The following is a 17,132-nucleotide window of genomic DNA, read 5'->3' on the forward strand; positions in this document are numbered from 1 at the left end:
CAGTGGTTCAGTTAGTCTTTCCTGTTTTTTCCCTTTTCCTCTTTCTTTCTTTTTTTTTAAAGATTTTATTTATTTGAGACAGAGAGCATTAGCCAGTGCACACATGAGTAGGGGAGGGTTGTCACAGAGTAAGAGGGAGAAGCAGACTCCCTGCTGAGTAGGGAGCCTGATTCAGGGCTCCATCCTAGGACCCAGAGATCATGACCTGAGCTGAGGGCAGCCGATGAACGACGGAGCCACCCAGGCACCCCTTGTTGGCCATTTTTATATCTTCTTTGTAAAGATTTCTGCTTAAATTTCTGCCCTCTTAAAATGGAGTTGTTTGCCTTCTTACTGAGTTTTAAGTTTTAAAAATATATTCTAAACATAAATCTTTTGTCACATGTACATATTACAAGTGTTTGCTCCATCATTTGACTTGGCTATTTGTTCTCAAAATGATGTTTTGAAGAGCAAATGTTTAAAAATTTTTTTAAATGAATTTTTAGTTTTGGAACAATTTTTGCTTTGCAGAAAATTTGCAAAAATAGTATAGGTTTCCCTTAAACCTCTTACCCAGTTTGTTGTTGTTGTTGAATATTTTATTTATTTATTTATTTGACAGAGGGAGACGCAGTGAGAGAGGGAACACAAGCAGGGGGAGTGCGAGAGGGAGAAGCAGGGAGCACAATGCGGGGCTTGAGCCCAGGACCCCTGGCATCATGACCTGAGCCGAAAGCAGACTCTTCACAATTGAGCCACACAGGCGCCCCCCTCTTACCCAATTTCTGTCATTGCTAACATGTTGTGGCATGTTTGTTAAAACTAAAAGGTGATATTGGTACATAACTACTTACCAGCCTTCAAGGTTTATTTGGATTTTAATAGTTTTTTCATTAATGTTCCTTTCTGCTGCAGAATACAAATGAGGGTACCACCATATTACATGTAGTTGTCATGTCCCCACAGTCTCCTCTGGTCTGTGACAGTTTTTTGTCTTCCTTATTTTTCACGATTTTGATAATCTTGATGAATCCTGTCCCTGTATTTTTTTTTTTTAATTTAAGATTTTATTTATTTATTTGTCAAAGAGAGAAAGAGCACAAGGAGGGGGAATGGCAGGCAGAGAGAGGAAATAGGCTCCCTGCTGAGCAGGAGACTGATGCAGAACTTGATCTCAGGACCCTGGGATCATGACTTGAGCTGAAGACACATGCTCAGCCGACTGAGCCACCCAGGCATCCCACTGTCCCTGTATCTTATGAAATGTCCCCCAGTCTGTCTAATCATGTTTTTCTCTAGGTGAGACTGGGGTTAGGATTTTTGGAAAGATTACCCAGGAGGAAAAGGATCCTTCTTGTTATATCACATCAAGGGGAAAATTATACCCATATGACATCAATGATAATGTTAAGTTAACCTTTATAACTTGGTTAGAGTTGTGTTTGCCATATTTCTCCACTGTAAAGGTACTGTTTTTCCATTTCCATATATATTTTTTTTAATATAAACAAATTACTAAGTCTTGCACACCTTCAAGGAAAGGTAGTGGTTTGGAAATTAAGCTCTGTCTCTTAGAGGGGGAGTGTCTACCTGTATTACTTAAAATTCTTTTGTAAGACATTGGCATCCTTCCCTTAAAAATATTTATTCAGTCATTTATATTAGTATGGATGCGTGCTTATTTGTTTTATACTTTGGGTAGTAATGAAATATTATGTTATTTTGTTGTTCAAATTGTACCTGCTTTACCCATTGTGTCCCTTTTACATTCCTCCATCGTTTTGTTTTTTGAGTACTTCCTTATTTTCTGTCATTACAACATGTTTCAAGCTCATTGTAAACACTCTGTGCCCCAGCTCTAGGATAAGTCATCTCACTAAGGATCCCTGTTTTCTTCTATTGGAGAATAATATTTAGAAGCCAGTATCTAGATACTATGTATGTTTGTACACAGGACCCTCTTGTAGATAGTTAGGTAATCTTACGTATGTACACTAACCTATGTTTACGGACACATTTATAATTGTTTCTTTACCCATCTTTATATTTGAGCTAAACATGAGTTCTTACTGAAGTGGGCCACTCTAATCCACTATCACAGAGTTTATTCTAATCTTTCTTGTTTATCTTGTAACTTTCAGACATTGAGAGGCCTGACTCCTACTTATCTACATCTCTTATTGGTTGTTTCAAATTTATATGAAGATGAGAATATCCATTTTTTAAAAATTTATTTATTCACTTGACAGAGGGAGAGATCACAAGTAGATAGAGAGGCAGGCAGAGAGAGAGAAAGAAGCAGGCTCCCCACCAAGCAGAGAGCCTGATGTGGGGCTCCATCCCAGGACCCCGAGATCATGACCTGAGCTGAAGGCAGAGGCGCAACCTACTGAGCCACCCAGTTGCCCCTGAAGGCAGACTCTTAACCAACAATCACCAGGTGCCCCTAGTTTGGATATTTTAGGTCCTTTGCATTTTCACTTAAATGTTGTAATCAGTTTGTTAATTCATTTCTTTCTTTTCTTTTTAAAAAAGTTAATTAATTAATTATGATCCCAGGACCCTGGGATCATGACCTGAGCTGAAGGCAGCTGCTTAATGACTGAGCCACCCAGGTGCCCCCAACATTTATTTTATTTTATTTTTTTTAGAGAGAGCACATGCACGTATGTGCATGTGAGTGGGGGAGGATGGGCAGAGGGAGAGAGAATCTTAAGCAGATTTCACGTGCAGTGTGAGCCCCGTGCAGTACTCGATCTCAGAACCCCGAAATCATGAGCTGAGGCAAAATCAAGGGTCTGATGCTTAACCTACTGAGCTGCCCAGGTGTCCCTCTTTTTTTTTTTTTTTTTTTAAAAAGAGTAATCTATACATGCACTGTGGGGCTTAAACTCCCAATTTGAGGTCAAGAGTCCAGTACTGGGGAAGCTGGGTGGCTCAGTGGGTTAAGCCTCTGCCTTGGGCTCAGGTCATGATCTCAGGGTACTGAGATCAAGCCCCAAATTGGGCTTTCTGCTTGGCGGGGAGCCTGCTTCTCCCCCTCTCTCTGCCTGCCTCTCTGCCTACTTGTGATCGATCTTTCTCTCTCTCTCTCTCTCTCTCTGTCAAATCAATCAATCAATCAATCAATCAGTCTTTAAAAAATAAAAGAATCCAGTGCTCCTCTGACTTAACCAGCCAGGCACTCCTGTTAATTCCTGCAGTAAAAGCCTGCTGGGATTTTGTTTGGATTATATTAAAACTGTAGGTCAGTATGGGGAGAATCGATATTGTAATAATACTTAGTTTGCCAGTCCATAACATGTTAGATCATTTCATTTAGTTAAGTCTTTTGAAATTTCTCTCAGCAGTGATTTGTAGTTTACATTGTAAAGGTTTTTCATGTCTTAAATTTATTTTTAAGTATTTCCTATTTTATGCTTCAGTGGAATTGCTTTTAAAAACTGTTTTCAGGATGCCTGGGTGGCTCAGTCGGCTGTAAATGTCTGTCTTCAGCTCAGATTCGTGATCCCAGATCCTGGGATGGAGTCCCACATGGTATCATACTCCATGTTCAGCAGTGGTCTGCTTCTCCCTCTGCCTGCCACTCCCCCGCTTGTGCGCGCTCTCTCTCTGGCGAATAAATAAACAGAATCTGTAAAAAAAAAAAAATATATATATATATATATATTTTAAAAAACTCCTGCTTTCGGGGTAAATGGCTGGCTCAGTCAGAAGAGCATGTGACTCTTGATTTTGGGGTCATGAGTTCAAGCCTTACCTTGGGTGTAGAGATTACTTAAATGAATAAATAAAAACTTAAAAAAAAAAACTGTTTAGAAAACCTACTTTCTAACTGTTTGCTACTAAGATTTAAAAATAGAATTGTTTTGTCTGTAAACTTTGTATTCTATGACCTTAGCAAATTTTGTTTTTAGTTCTAGTAGTTGTTTTGTAGATTACTGAATATTTTCTGTATAAACCATATTGTCTGCAAGTAGAGACAGTTTCAGTCTCTGTGAGTTTTATTTCTTTCCTATTATAATGACTAGGGTCCTCTGTACAGTGGTGAATAGAAGTTCTGAGAGTGGGTATCTTTGTGTCATACCTGTTTTTGGTATGACACAACGTTCACTCTTTCTCCAGTAAGTAGGGTATTAGCTGAAGGATATTTGTTTATTTGTTTTGTTTTGAGGATTTGATTTATTTATTCGAGATGTGAGAGAGTACAAAAGGGGAGGTGGGGCAGAGTGAGAAGGAGAAGCGGGCTCCCCAGGTCCTGGGATCAAGCCCCGGGTGAGGCTCTCTGCTCAGCCAGGGAGCCTGCTTCTCTCTCCCCCTCTGTCTGCTGCTCCCCCTGCTTGGGCTCACTCTCTCCCTCTCAAATAAATAAATAAAATCTTAAAAAAAAAAAAAAACTTAAAAAAATTGAAATAGGGGCATCTGGGTGGGTCAGTGGGTTAAGTCTCCGCCTTTGGCTCAGGTTATGATCTCAAGGTCCTGGGATTGAGACCCATATTGGGCTCTCTACTCTGCAGGGAGCCTGCTTCCCACTCTCTCTCTGCCTGCCTCTCTGCCTACTTGTGATTTCTCTGTCAAATAAATAGATGGAATCTTAAAAAAAAAAATTAAAATAAAAAGTAAAAAGAACGAGTAGAATGGAGAAAAGTGGATGTTTGTATCTTAACCTTAAAAGTCAGGTGTGAACAATGTGGAATTTAGGAAACAAAACAAATGAACAAAATAAAAGAGATAAACCAAAAGACAGACTCTTAACTATAGAGAATAAACAGATTATTTCCAGAGGGCAAGGGGGGATGGGTGAAATAGGTAAAGGGGATTAATATACACTTAGTTGTGTGAGCACTCCGTAATATATAGAATTATTTTTAAACAATTTTTAATGATTTTATTTATTTATTTGTAAGAGAGAGAGAGAGCGCACAAGCAGGGAAAGCAGCCAGAGGGAGAAGCAGGCTCCCTATTGAGCAGGGAGCCAATGCAGGGGTTGATCCCAGGACTCTGGGATCATGACCTGAACAAAAGGAAGACGCTTAACAACTGAGCCACCCAGGCGTCCCTGTTTTACTTTAAATTTTTAAGATTTTATTTGTGAGTAATCTCTACACCCAATGTGGTACTCAAACTCACAACCCTGAGATCAAGACTTGTATGCTCTACTGATTGAGCCAGCCGGATGGCCCTCTATCTTTTTGTATTGCTTGGACTGATAACATTTATAATATTTTTTCTGTGACACTTATTAAATCTTACTTGATTAATTTATTAGGTTAATTCTAAAAGTCAGAAACCAATTAATAGCTTTTACATTTCTTTGAATAATTACAGTGTTTTTCACTGTAGAGCCAAGTTGGGTGTTAGGATTAAATTTTGTTTTTGAAAATAATGTATTTATTTATTTGAGAGCAAGAGGGCAGGGGGAGGAGCAGAGGGGGAAGAAGAGGGAGAGGTAAGAATCCCAACCAGACCCCGCACTGAGTGCAGAGCCAGATGGAGCTCAATCCCACATGATCTCCCACGAGATCATGACCCCAGCCAAAACAACCAAAAGTCAGCTGCTCAGCCGACTGAACCACCTGGTTTTTTTTTTTTTTTTTTTTTAAAGTTTAAGTAATCTCTGTACCCCCTATGGGGCTTGAAATCAGGGCCCTGAGATCAAGACTTGCATACTCTTCAGACTGAGCCCGCCAGGTGCCCCAACAGTGTATTTTTTTTTTAAACATTTATTTTTTTTTTATTTTAAGATTTTATTTATTTATTTGACACAGAGATCACAAGTAGGCAGAGAGGCAGGCAGAGAGAGAAGGAAACAGGTTCCCTGCTGAGCAGAGAGCCTGATGCGGGGCTCGATCTCAGAACCCTGGGACCATGACCTGAGCTGAAGGCAGAGGTTTAACCCACTGCCAGCAGTGTATTTTTTAAAGCCATTTGCTACTATAATGATTTTAAGGATTTTACTCTCTTTAATAGGAGAAAGAAGCATGCCATTCATAGTAGTGACACAACTTCTTCTGATGAAGAACGCTTTGAGAGGAGGAAATCAAAAAGCATGGCAAGAGCAAGAAATAGGTTAGTAAATTTTTTATTGTTATATACATTATAGAAATAAGGAAGAACAGTCCTTTTTTGAATGGGATTCTTATCTGCACTAGTACTTAGCTAACACTGATGTTCAATACATATTTTAGACTAGGGTAATGCACTGACTTGGTTTTTAATTAGTAATTCTTAAAATAGAAATCTAATCTTGGGAAACTTCTTGTAAATTGTTTACTGTGTAACTACTCAGTGGAATGTAGGAACGTAAAGGAGAAAGAACCAAGGGGTAGAGGCCAACAACTACGGTAGTATTTCCTTGGTACCTTTCCTATAATCCAGATCCATTTAATGAGGCTGATTTTAAGTGTTTATAGTGATTACAGCACTCAGAGTAAGATTGGGTTTCTGTGGGTTTTTTTTTTTTTTTTTTTAAGATTTTATTTATATAATTATTTGAGGGAGAACATGAGAAAGGGAGAGCTTGAGTGGGGGGAGAGAGGCAGAGAGAGAGGGAAAAACAGACTTCTTGTTGAGCAGGGAGCTTAATGCAGGGCTGATTCCAGGACCCTGAGATCATGACCCAAGATCATGACCATCACTTAACTGACTGAGCCACCCAAGGGCCCCTGATTTGATTTCTAATAAAATTGTCTCAGAAGCCCTTCCATTTTATTGGAAAATTCGTTTTGTTTTGGTTCAGTGAGTGCCATCTGGTAGTCTTTGCCTACCTAGGGTAAATGACTGATTATTATGTGGCTCACAAAAACCTCAGGAGTTTTCACTGGGTGAGAGAGCCAGGATTTTGTCTAGTAAGTAATTAGAATGTCAAATGAAAATTTATTCCTTAAAACTTGAGTTAATTAGCTTATATTTATACTAGTAGAGATAAATTATATTTAGAAAACTTATGATTAGCAAAGTATTTCTATAATTTGGCATTATATATCTATTGTAGAAATAGCAAATTTTCAGTTAGTTGGTCTTGGAAACAAATTTGGATTGGTGTAGATGTTATGCTGAAAATAATTCCTCATGTGGATGATGGAAAGAAAATATAAGAGAAGACAAAAACATCTAAGTTTATTATTTTTTTTAATTTCAAATTTTTTTAAAAAAGATTTTATTATTTGTCAGAGAACACAAGAGCACAAGCAGGGGAAGCAGCAGTCAGGGTCAGAGGCAGGCTGCCTGCTGAGCAGGGAGCCTGAGGCAGGGCTCGGTTCCAGGACCGTTGGCATCATGACTTGAGCCAAAGGCAGACACTTAACCTACTGAGCCACCCACATGGCCCAAAATCTATGTTTAAATAAAACAATTTAATACCTGTTTAATGTGAACTATTCTGATACTTGGTTTGGAAGTATTTTTTTTTTTTTTGGAAATAAATTTTTAAGGTTAAGAATTCAGAAATGTGAGTGTAAATCTGGTAAATCTGATCACGGTTAAGGATTCAGAAATGTGAGTGACAAGTACATTCATTATAGAAACTATACTTCTTTTGAGGTTATTTATGTCATCTTTTTGGTTTTTATACAAGATAAAAAGGAACTAGATTATATTTTCTTAGGGGGAGTAAAATTAAATAAAATTTTAGGTGGCTAAAGATCATTTTTAAGGTAATTACACAGAAGATAAGGGTTAGTTAGCTCAAAAGTGATCTAAAATTGTATCCTTTGAATTAAAGAGAAAGAAATTTTCTTAATCATGTAGACATACCCACATAATACCTGAGGACAAATATAAATATTATAATAAAGTTTGAGTTCATTTAATACTGTATGTAATATATACATAGTAGATCTATTTTAATTTTATACTTGTATAATATCCAGTATCAGATATATTGTTTTCTAAGTTGGAATAGGTTGGGTTCTTTGAACAGATAAATAGATTAGTGATCTTGTTTGTTTTGTCTAGTGAATACATTTATTTTTGGCCTTAAAAGTTGAAAAGTACTTTAAAAAATATGAAATCCTTGTTGTTTTCTGAGTTTTCAGAAAAAGGAGAAAGATGAAAATATGTCAAAGATTTACACTTATTTTGATGTTAAAAATGTAAAACTTCTAATGTTCTCTACTTGGATTTTTATGAATTTCAGGTGTTTGCCTATGAACTTCAGAGCAGAAGATTTAGCTAGTGGTATTCTCCGAGAACGTGTCAAAGTGGGTGCAAGCTTGGCTGATGTTGATCCAATGAACATTGACAAATCAGTAAGTTTTGTAAATAGTTTTCCAGAGGACTTTTTAAAAAAAATGTTACTTCTTGTTTCTAAGTCAACACACAATAAAAATAAAAACCCAGATATCATTATTATTAGTGTTTTGATGCATATGATTTGAAACCTAGCACTCTGGTACCATGTGTTGTTTACTCAAGTTTTTTTTTTTTAAAACCATTTCAGTGTTACTGGCATATATAATAAAAAATGAGTAGGAAATGAGGCTGACAAATAAGGCAAGGCCCCATAAATTGTAGTATATAGTGGGGCATTGTTAAAGCTACTTAGATTTCGTGATCAGATTTACATTGTAGATGAAATACTCTATGTTGTAGTTAGTGAATTTGAGGGAAGTAAGGCTGGCATTAGGGAAACTGGCTTAGACGTAGTTGTAACATAGTAATTTGGAGTAATGGTGATGGTAGGGTAATGACCGAAAGAAGAAGTAGGTGGATTTGACAGAATTCAGGAGAGAATTCAAGTTTGATGAATTGGTTGGATTTACTGCTTTTGGCGAATGAGGGAGAGAAACAAGTTGAATATATGACCTAATATATGACCTAAGTTTCTGGCTTAAGTGACTCTCTCAGTGGCACATCACAAATGGAAGTAATTTATAGGAAATTAATTATTTAGGTTTGGCATTAAGGAGAAATATCTAGAAATTCAGATATGGGTCCCCAATATAAAGATAGTTGAGATCACTATGGGAATGGATTATTGTACCCGGGGAAAGTATGTAGTATGAAAAGTGAGACAAGATGTAGATTCTTACTGTTAGTATAATCTTGCGGGGGGAAATATTTGGGAATAAGTTTACTGCATAGCCAAGATTGTATTTTATATTTTTAAATTTTGTTCCCATAAGCCTTTCTATATGACATAATTTGATTCTCATAAGAGAAACTTAAGTTATGAAATGTAGTTGTGTAATATTTTAAAATGAAATGTTAGCTATCTCCAATCTGAAAATATTTTTTAATTGAGGACCTTATTTAGAAAATATTTTAATTGAAGACCTTATTTAGAATATTGAATTCACAATCTCATATTCTCAGAGGACCTTAATCTTTTTTTAAAAAAGATTTTTAAAATTTATTTATTTTAGAGAGTGTGAGTGAGCATGAGTTGGGGGAGGGGGGCGGGAGGAGGGGAGAGAATCTCAAGTAGACTCTGCCCTGAGCGAGGAGCTTGATGGGAGTGGGTGGGGTGGAGGTTGGGGCTTGATCCCGCAACCCTGAGATTAACCAGTTGAGCCACCCATGTGCTCTTCATAGTACCTTACTTAATGATCTTTGGTTATTTGGTTTACCAGCTCCTTACTCTCTTGAATCCAGTCAATTTTAGATGTCTCTGCCCTTCAGTAAGAGTATTTCTTTAAAATTTGATAACTTATGTAAGAAAATATAGTTTCTCTTAAACTCTTCATTTATTTTTCCAGATTACTTATTTTTTTTAATATAGTAACATTTCATTGTGAAACATTTTCAAATACCGTTAATAGATACAGGGGAAGAAATCCGCCCTAATCCAGCAGTCAGAGGCAATCACTGTTATTATTTTGGCAGTATTTCCTTCAAGTGCTTTTTTCTATAGTTTTTATTTTATAAAGTCTTTTAGGTATGGGGTGCCTAGGTGGCTCAGTCAGTTAAGAGTCTGACTCCCCATTTCCACTCAGGTCATGATCTCATGGGTCATGAGATAGAGCCCCCATGTCAGGCTCTGGGCTCATCAGCAAGAAATCTGCTTAAGATTCTCTCCCTCTGCCCCTGCCCTCACTTTCTCTCTTCTCTCTCAGATAAGTAAATCTTTACAAAAAATAAAGAAGAAATCTGGTTGGGGCGCCTGGGTGGCTCCGTGGGTTAAAGCCTCTGCCTTCGGCTCAGGTTATAATCCCAGGGTGCTGGGATCGAGCTCTGCATTGGCCTCTCTGCTCAGTGGGGAGCCTGCTTCCCCCTCTCTCTCTGCCTGCCTCTGAGCCTGCTTGTGATCTCTGTCTGTCAAATAAATAAATAAAATCTTAAAAAAAAAAGAAAAGAAATCTGGTTATGTAAAGTTCAGCTTTGGAGTGTCACAGACCATTGTACTAGCTAAGATGTTTTTCACCCAACTTCTAAATCAGTTTTTATTCCCTTGGGGACATTATTGCGCTTGCTAAGAGTATATGTGATAGATGGTATTTTGAAAGGTATTTAAAATACTAAGAGTGTGACTACAACTTATCATCTCCTATAGATATCCATTAAAGTGTTACATTGGCTATTAATCTTGTCCTTAGTTGCTAGGAGATTAAAGAATGGTAGCTTTACTTAGCTGAATTGAAATGTAAACTTGAATTTTACTGCTAAATTTATTTTTCCACATTTCAAATGTGTAATTCTTTGTTGTACCCACTGAAGGCATATATTTCTGAATCATAAGACTATCTCAAATTTTAAAAATTCTGTAAGCAGTTAAAATTATTTTATATTAAACTTTTCCCCTTCTTCCCAAGGTGCGGTTTGATAGCATAGGTGGATTGAGCCATCATATTCATGCACTAAAGGAAATGGTAGTATTCCCACTTCTATATCCGGAAATTTTTGAAAAATTTAAGATCCAGCCTCCAAGGTCAGTAATGTTCTAGATATTTATTACTGTAACTACTGTTGATTTATTAAATTTCAGTTAGTAAATGATTAGAAGTATTTCATCTGTATTTATTTGATGTGTTCTAACAATGAGAATTTAAGAATGAAATTTTATTATTTAATATTCAAAGTCTTTGGTACTCTTGAGTGTATTCTTGAAGTTCACATTTAAGCATTTAAGAGTCAGTCATAAGATACAAATCTTTATGTAGGCCTTGAGTATACAAGTGGATTGCTGAAATGGATTTTCTTTAATTTGGCCTCCTAATAACATTGAGTTTGATTCTTTATGTTGTTTAGTCTTTGGAAACACAATTTCAATTAAGTGTTTCTTTGACTTGATGAGGGGGTAGTTTTGAAATGGTAAGCTTGATATTTATTTTTATGATCAGATTAATTGTGTTTGATAATAAGATAGCTAGGCTGAAAAAAGGCTAGAAATTATGTTAAAGGAAATAGGGCAAAATAAAATATTCTGAAGATGTATATATAGACTGTTAGGTTTTAACTGCTAAATATTCCTTTTCATTTTCCATCTGTTTCAGAATGTAAATCTCATTAAAGAGTCATCCCCTATTCCATTAATCAGTAGATTAAAAATGTGGCTTATAATTCTGAAGTGGCTTTTTAAAATCACAAAAGCAATTTGTAACTTGAATTTTAACATAATTATTATTTTCAAAGTCGTTAAAGTAATACAGCTATGGAAGAAACTGAAACAAAATGGAGAGAGATAAGCAGAAAGTGTTATAAGTGGAGGGTAATCTTACTCCTTAGGGATGAATAATTTTGTATATATTTTAAAAAATTTTTTAAAAATATTTTATTTAGGGGCGCCTGGGTGGCTCAGTGGGTTAAAGCCTCTGCCTTTGGCTCAGGTCATGATCTCAGGGTCCTGGGATTAAGTCCCGCATTGGGCTCTTTGCTCAGCAGGGAGCCTCCTTCCTCCTCTCTGCCTGCCTCTCTGCCTGCTTGTGATCTCTGTCAAATAAATAAATAAAATATTTTTAAAAAATTATTTATTTATTTATTAGAGATTGAGAGAGAGAGAAAATGAGAGAGCATGTGAAGGGGGAGGTCAGAGGGAGAAGCAGACTCCCTGCTGAGCTGGGAGCTGGATGCAGGACTCAATCTTGGGACTCCAGGATCATGACCCTAGCTAAAGGCATTTGCTTAACCAACTGAGCCACCCAGGCGCCCCAGTTTTGTATATTTTTTATATAAAGGCTTATTTTATACATGTATGTGTATGTTAAGTTTATATTTTGTCTGTATTAAGCACATATAAACATTTAATATAGGTGAAATTATTCAGTAATACCTTTATATAATCCTTTTTTACTCTACAGTATATTCTAGACACCTTCCCATATCAATAATGTATGTATCATTCTTTTTGACATTTTAGTAGTATTTCATTTTATGGATGTAACAATATATTTATCTGTACCTTATTGTTATTATTATTATTATTATTATTTTAAATTTTTAAAAAAGATTTTATTTATTTATTTGTTAGAGAGAGAGAGGAGTGAGAGTGAGCACAGACAGACAGCCTGGCAGGTAGAGGCAGAGGGAGAAGCAGGCTTCCTGACAAGCAAGGAGCCTGATGTGGGACTCGATCCCAGGACGCTGGGATCATGACCTGAACTGAAGGCAGCTGCTTAACCAACTGAGCCACCCAGGTGTCCCTGTACCTTATTATTTTTTTAAGGGTTTTTTTTTTTTTTTTAAAAAAAAAAGACTTGAAGTAATCTCTATACCCAACACAGGGCTCGAACTCACAACCTCAAGATCAGGAGTCGCATGCTCCCCTGGCTGAGCCAGCCAGGTGCCCCTATCTGTGCATTACTAATAGATAGCACTTAAATTTTTTCAATTTTTCACAGTTAGAATTAATGCTTTTTGGAACATCCATTTAATATCTGTATTATATTTCTTCTGAGTCTTTCTATATGCTACGTTCTGAGATAAGAAATTTCTGGGTCACTGGGAGAACACATTTAAAATTTTCATATGTCTTGCCAAATTACTCTTTTCTCTGATTTACCTACCAAAGTTTTATTGTTGAAAACATCCTTAAACGCTCTTAGCAAAGTGAAACTTTTGTCTTTTTTTTTTTTTTTTTTAAAGATTTTATTTATTTATTTGACAGAGAGAGATCACAAGTAGGCAGAGAGGCAGGCAGAGAGAGAGAGAGGAGGAAGCAGGCTCCCCGCTCAGCAGGGAGCCCGATGCGGGACTCGATCCCAGGACCCTGAGATCATGACCTGAGCCGAAGGCAGCGGCTTAACCCACTGAGCCACCCAGGTGCCCCGAAACTTTTGTCTTTATAGTACAGGAAGCTTTCCTGGTGCGTAATAGTTATCATACACATTAGTACAAATTTATATGGGTGATGCGTCCTTTTGTGTTCATTATTAGTGGTGGTGATAGCATTACCTTACTTCTCTTGATTCTTTTTTTCTTTTAGGGGCTGTTTGTTTTATGGCCCTCCTGGAACAGGTAAAACCTTGGTTGCCAGAGCATTAGCTAATGAGTGCAGTCAAGGAGACAAAAAGGTCGCTTTTTTTATGCGAAAAGGAGCAGACTGTCTGAGCAAGTGGGTTGGTGAATCTGAACGGCAACTTCGGCTTCTTTTTGATCAGGTAAGTGAAATCAGCTTATGAATATCTTCTTTAAAATATCTTCTTTAAAATGTTATATTTAGTCTAAACATAAACTGTTCATAAGGAGGCATATTTCCAATCAGTATGTTTAATTCGGGATCAGTAATCTGAATTTGTATGCTTTGGATGTATTTAATAGCAGTTTAAATAGTACTAACTTAAGATGATTCACAAACCATTTATTAAGGTGGCTAGTAGGCATATAATACCTTGTTAGGTGCTTTTGAGAACGTGGAGTATAACATACATGTTGTTAGGTTTTATTCTAATTGAGGAAATAGAACAAGCATAAGAAATTAAATATCTCTGCAGGAAATCTCACAGAGCACTGTATTATTTTCATGAGCTGTAAATATCGTGCTAGAAGAATTCAGTAACGAATGTTCTTTCTTTATTTTGAGAGAGAGAGAGAGAGTGCAGGGAGGGGGTGCAGAGGGAGAGAATCCCAAGTAGACTGCACTAAGTGCAGAGCCCGATGTGGGGTTCCATCCCACAGCCCTGAGATCATGACCTGAGCGGAAGCCAAGAGTCAGACATTCAATTGGTTGAGCCACCCAGGCACCCCAGTAATGAGTGCTTTCAAAAGGCAGGGTTAGGTGACTGAATATTGTGTAGACAGTCTTCATTTTTAAAAAAATTTCTATAGCTTTAACAATATTATTTTGTAAGACATTTATTAACTTAGTCTTGTTATAAATTCACTTTTGATTATTTGAACTAGTGAAGGATATCATTCATATTTGGCAATGCAACTTTTATTTCATTATATCTAAGGAAATTACATGAAATTAAAAAATTTTCAGTAAGCAATCTTTGAGTAGTCATTACTTGAGTTTATGTGTATCAAAGTCCTTTGTAATTGGTAAAGCACTTCAATTCTTTTTATTCATTTTAAAATTTATTATTTTTTTTAAAGTTTTATTTATTTGAGAGAGAGAGAGAAAGCACGAGGTGGGGGGGGTCAGAGAGAGAAGCAGACTCCCTGCTGAGTGGGGAGCCTGATGTGGAACCTGATCCTTGGACTCTGGGGTCTTGACGGAGCCAAAGGCAGATGCTTGACTTACTGAGCTACCCGGGTGCCTTCAAATACTAATTTTAGTTAGTATGAGAAACTCCCATGTTCTAGATAATGGGAGTAGAAAGAGGAATAAGGTAAAATTTTTGCCTTCAAGGTGTTCAGTGTCTATTGGGAAGTGAAACAGTTTGCTTGAAGAGAATTTACTAATATTTGAAAAATACAAATATAGAGCAGTATTGGTAGATGAAAGAAGAATTAGTTTGGGAATTAATTTTAAATGCTTTTAGCCCCTTAATGCTGGGTGTAGGAATATCTGTTGGTTTCATTCAAAACTATGGCATAAATTAATGCTTTTTAAAATCTAAATTTGGTTTATTTCTGTTTCATAGTTTTCTTTGTGGGTAAGTAGGTAAGAGTAGTTGGGATGCTCTCTTTTCTAAAATATTGCTGATAGTCATTATTACTAGTTAAAAATATTTAAGATTTATTTATTATTTGAGAGAGAGAGAGAGAGATTGAAAGCAGGTGTTGAGGGGAGAGCCAGAGGGAGAGAATCTCCTGCAGACTCCTTGCTGAGCATGGAGCATGACATAGGGCTTGATTCCACAACCCTGAGATCATGACCTGAGCTGAAATCAAGAGTCGGATGCTTAACTGACCCAGCCACCCAGATGCTCTCATTACTCTTTTTATTTATTGATTTCATTTTTTATTAAAATGTTAAAATATTTATTTAATAGAAAGAGAGCAAGCGATAAAGAGCACAGGCAGGGAGGAGAGGGAGAAGCAGGCTCCCCACTGAGCAAGGAGCCTGATATGGGGCTCGATCCCAGGACCCCAGTATCATGACCTAAGCCAAAGGCAGACACTTAACTCACTGAGCCACCCAGCCATCCTCACTATTGTCTTTTTAAATGAAAGAGTCCACATTCTTAAATTAAGGACATGATCTATACACTAATTGAAATAAATGAGGTATAATATATTGGCTAATAATTTGGTCTTCGGAGGTGCCTAGGTGGCTTAGTTGGCTTCGCCTCTGCCTTTGGCTTGCGTCATGATCGCAGAGTCCTGGGATGGACCTCATGTTGGGATCTGGGATCCCTGCTGTGCAGAGAGTCTGCTTCTCCCTCTCCCTCTGCTATCACCACCCGCCCCCCGCCCGCCCCCAGCTTATGTTCTCTCTCTTTCAGATAAATAAATAAAATCTTAAAAAAAAAAGAGTTTGTTCTTTGGTGTTAGAAAAATGTTTAACGTGTGGCTTTAAGTATATAACATGAACACATCTGATCTTTAGTTGCCTCTTCTATAAAATGAGAAATAATACCATTCTCACTGGACTACTGGGAGATTTCACAGAAAGGAAGAATGTAAAGTGTTTATTTTATTACCACCGTGGCGGACACATAATATACTCTAGTTTGGTTCTGCAAGGCTTTAGTTCTGAAAAACAGCTGTGTGTTTTGTGTATATAAAAGTGATGATCAAATCTTTATTTCTTTTTATAAAATTTATTTATTTATTTATTTATTTAATCAATCAATCAATCATTCTTTACACCCAATGTGGAGCTTGAACTCATGACCCAGAGACCAAGAGTCATGTGCTCTACTGACTGAGCCATGCTCTACTCACTAAGCCAGCTAGGCTCCACTGTTTTTCTCTTACTACATGATTCTACTTTTATAAAGTTTTTTCCCCCAAAACCTAAGTTTTGTAGTTAAATGCCTTTCATTTTAAATTACTAGGGGTCACCTGGCTGGCTTAGTTGGTTAAGCATCCCAACTCTTGATTTTGGCTCAGGTCATGATCTTAGGTTTGTGAGGTGAGCCTCACTTTGGGCCCTGCACTGGGTATGGAGCCTGCTTAAAATTCTCTTTCTCTTCCCTCTGACCTTCACTGCCCCCCCCCCCCATTTAAAATTATTAGAAAACACTGGATTTTTAATGCATATCATGTCAATAAGAGAGGAAATAAGAGAGAAGTGGGAAATTTACATCTGGTTTTTAGTAAGTTGACCATCCTATGAACTAAGAATTTGCTTTAAGTAATTCTGAAACATAAATGATCGAGTAAATTATGTAATATAAAAAATTTTCACTTGTAATCTAATATTTTTTAAAAGATTATTTATTTGACAGAGAGAAAGAGAGAGAGATCACAAGTAGGCAGAGAGGCAGTCAGAGGCAGGGTGGGGGGAAGCAGGCTCTCCGCTGAGCAGAGAGCCCAATGTGGAGCTCGATCCCAAGACCCTCAGATCATGGCCTGAGTCGAAGGCAGAGGCTTAACCCACAGAGTCACCCATGCACCCCTCTAATACATATATATATTTTTTTACCTTCAGTTAAGCTTCTGCTTGATTTAAGATTTGAGTGAAAAATGAAAACTGTGAAAGTAATGGAAGAAAACTCTGGAGAGTTTTTGTTTCTAATCTCAGAGTAGGAAGAGTCTAGCTATGGAGGAAAAGATTGAAAATAACCTAAATGTCTACAAATAGGAGACTAGTTTAATCATGGCACGCCCATACATTAGGGCATTTTGTAGCTGTCAAACAAGAATGAAGCAATCTTCATGTG

General features: G+C 37.1%; 1 protein-coding gene across 2 annotated transcripts in view; it reads left to right on the forward strand.

Annotated features, from left to right (window-relative positions):
* Nucleotides 1-17,132, forward strand: part of ATAD2B (ATPase family AAA domain containing 2B) — a 150,457-nt gene that overhangs the window by 42,007 nt on the left and 91,318 nt on the right. For both annotated transcript variants that reach the window (XM_059132520.1, XM_059132521.1), the window contains exons 9-12: nucleotides 5,953-6,051; nucleotides 8,120-8,231; nucleotides 10,734-10,849; nucleotides 13,343-13,517. In XM_059132520.1, the coding sequence (XP_058988503.1) occupies nucleotides 5,953-6,051; nucleotides 8,120-8,231; nucleotides 10,734-10,849; nucleotides 13,343-13,517 (502 nt within the window). The remainder of the gene's footprint in view (nucleotides 1-5,952; nucleotides 6,052-8,119; nucleotides 8,232-10,733; nucleotides 10,850-13,342; nucleotides 13,518-17,132) is intronic.

Source organism: Mustela lutreola, chromosome 9 (assembly GCF_030435805.1).
Source record: "Mustela lutreola isolate mMusLut2 chromosome 9, mMusLut2.pri, whole genome shotgun sequence".
Taxonomy (NCBI): domain Eukaryota; kingdom Metazoa; phylum Chordata; class Mammalia; order Carnivora; family Mustelidae; genus Mustela; species Mustela lutreola.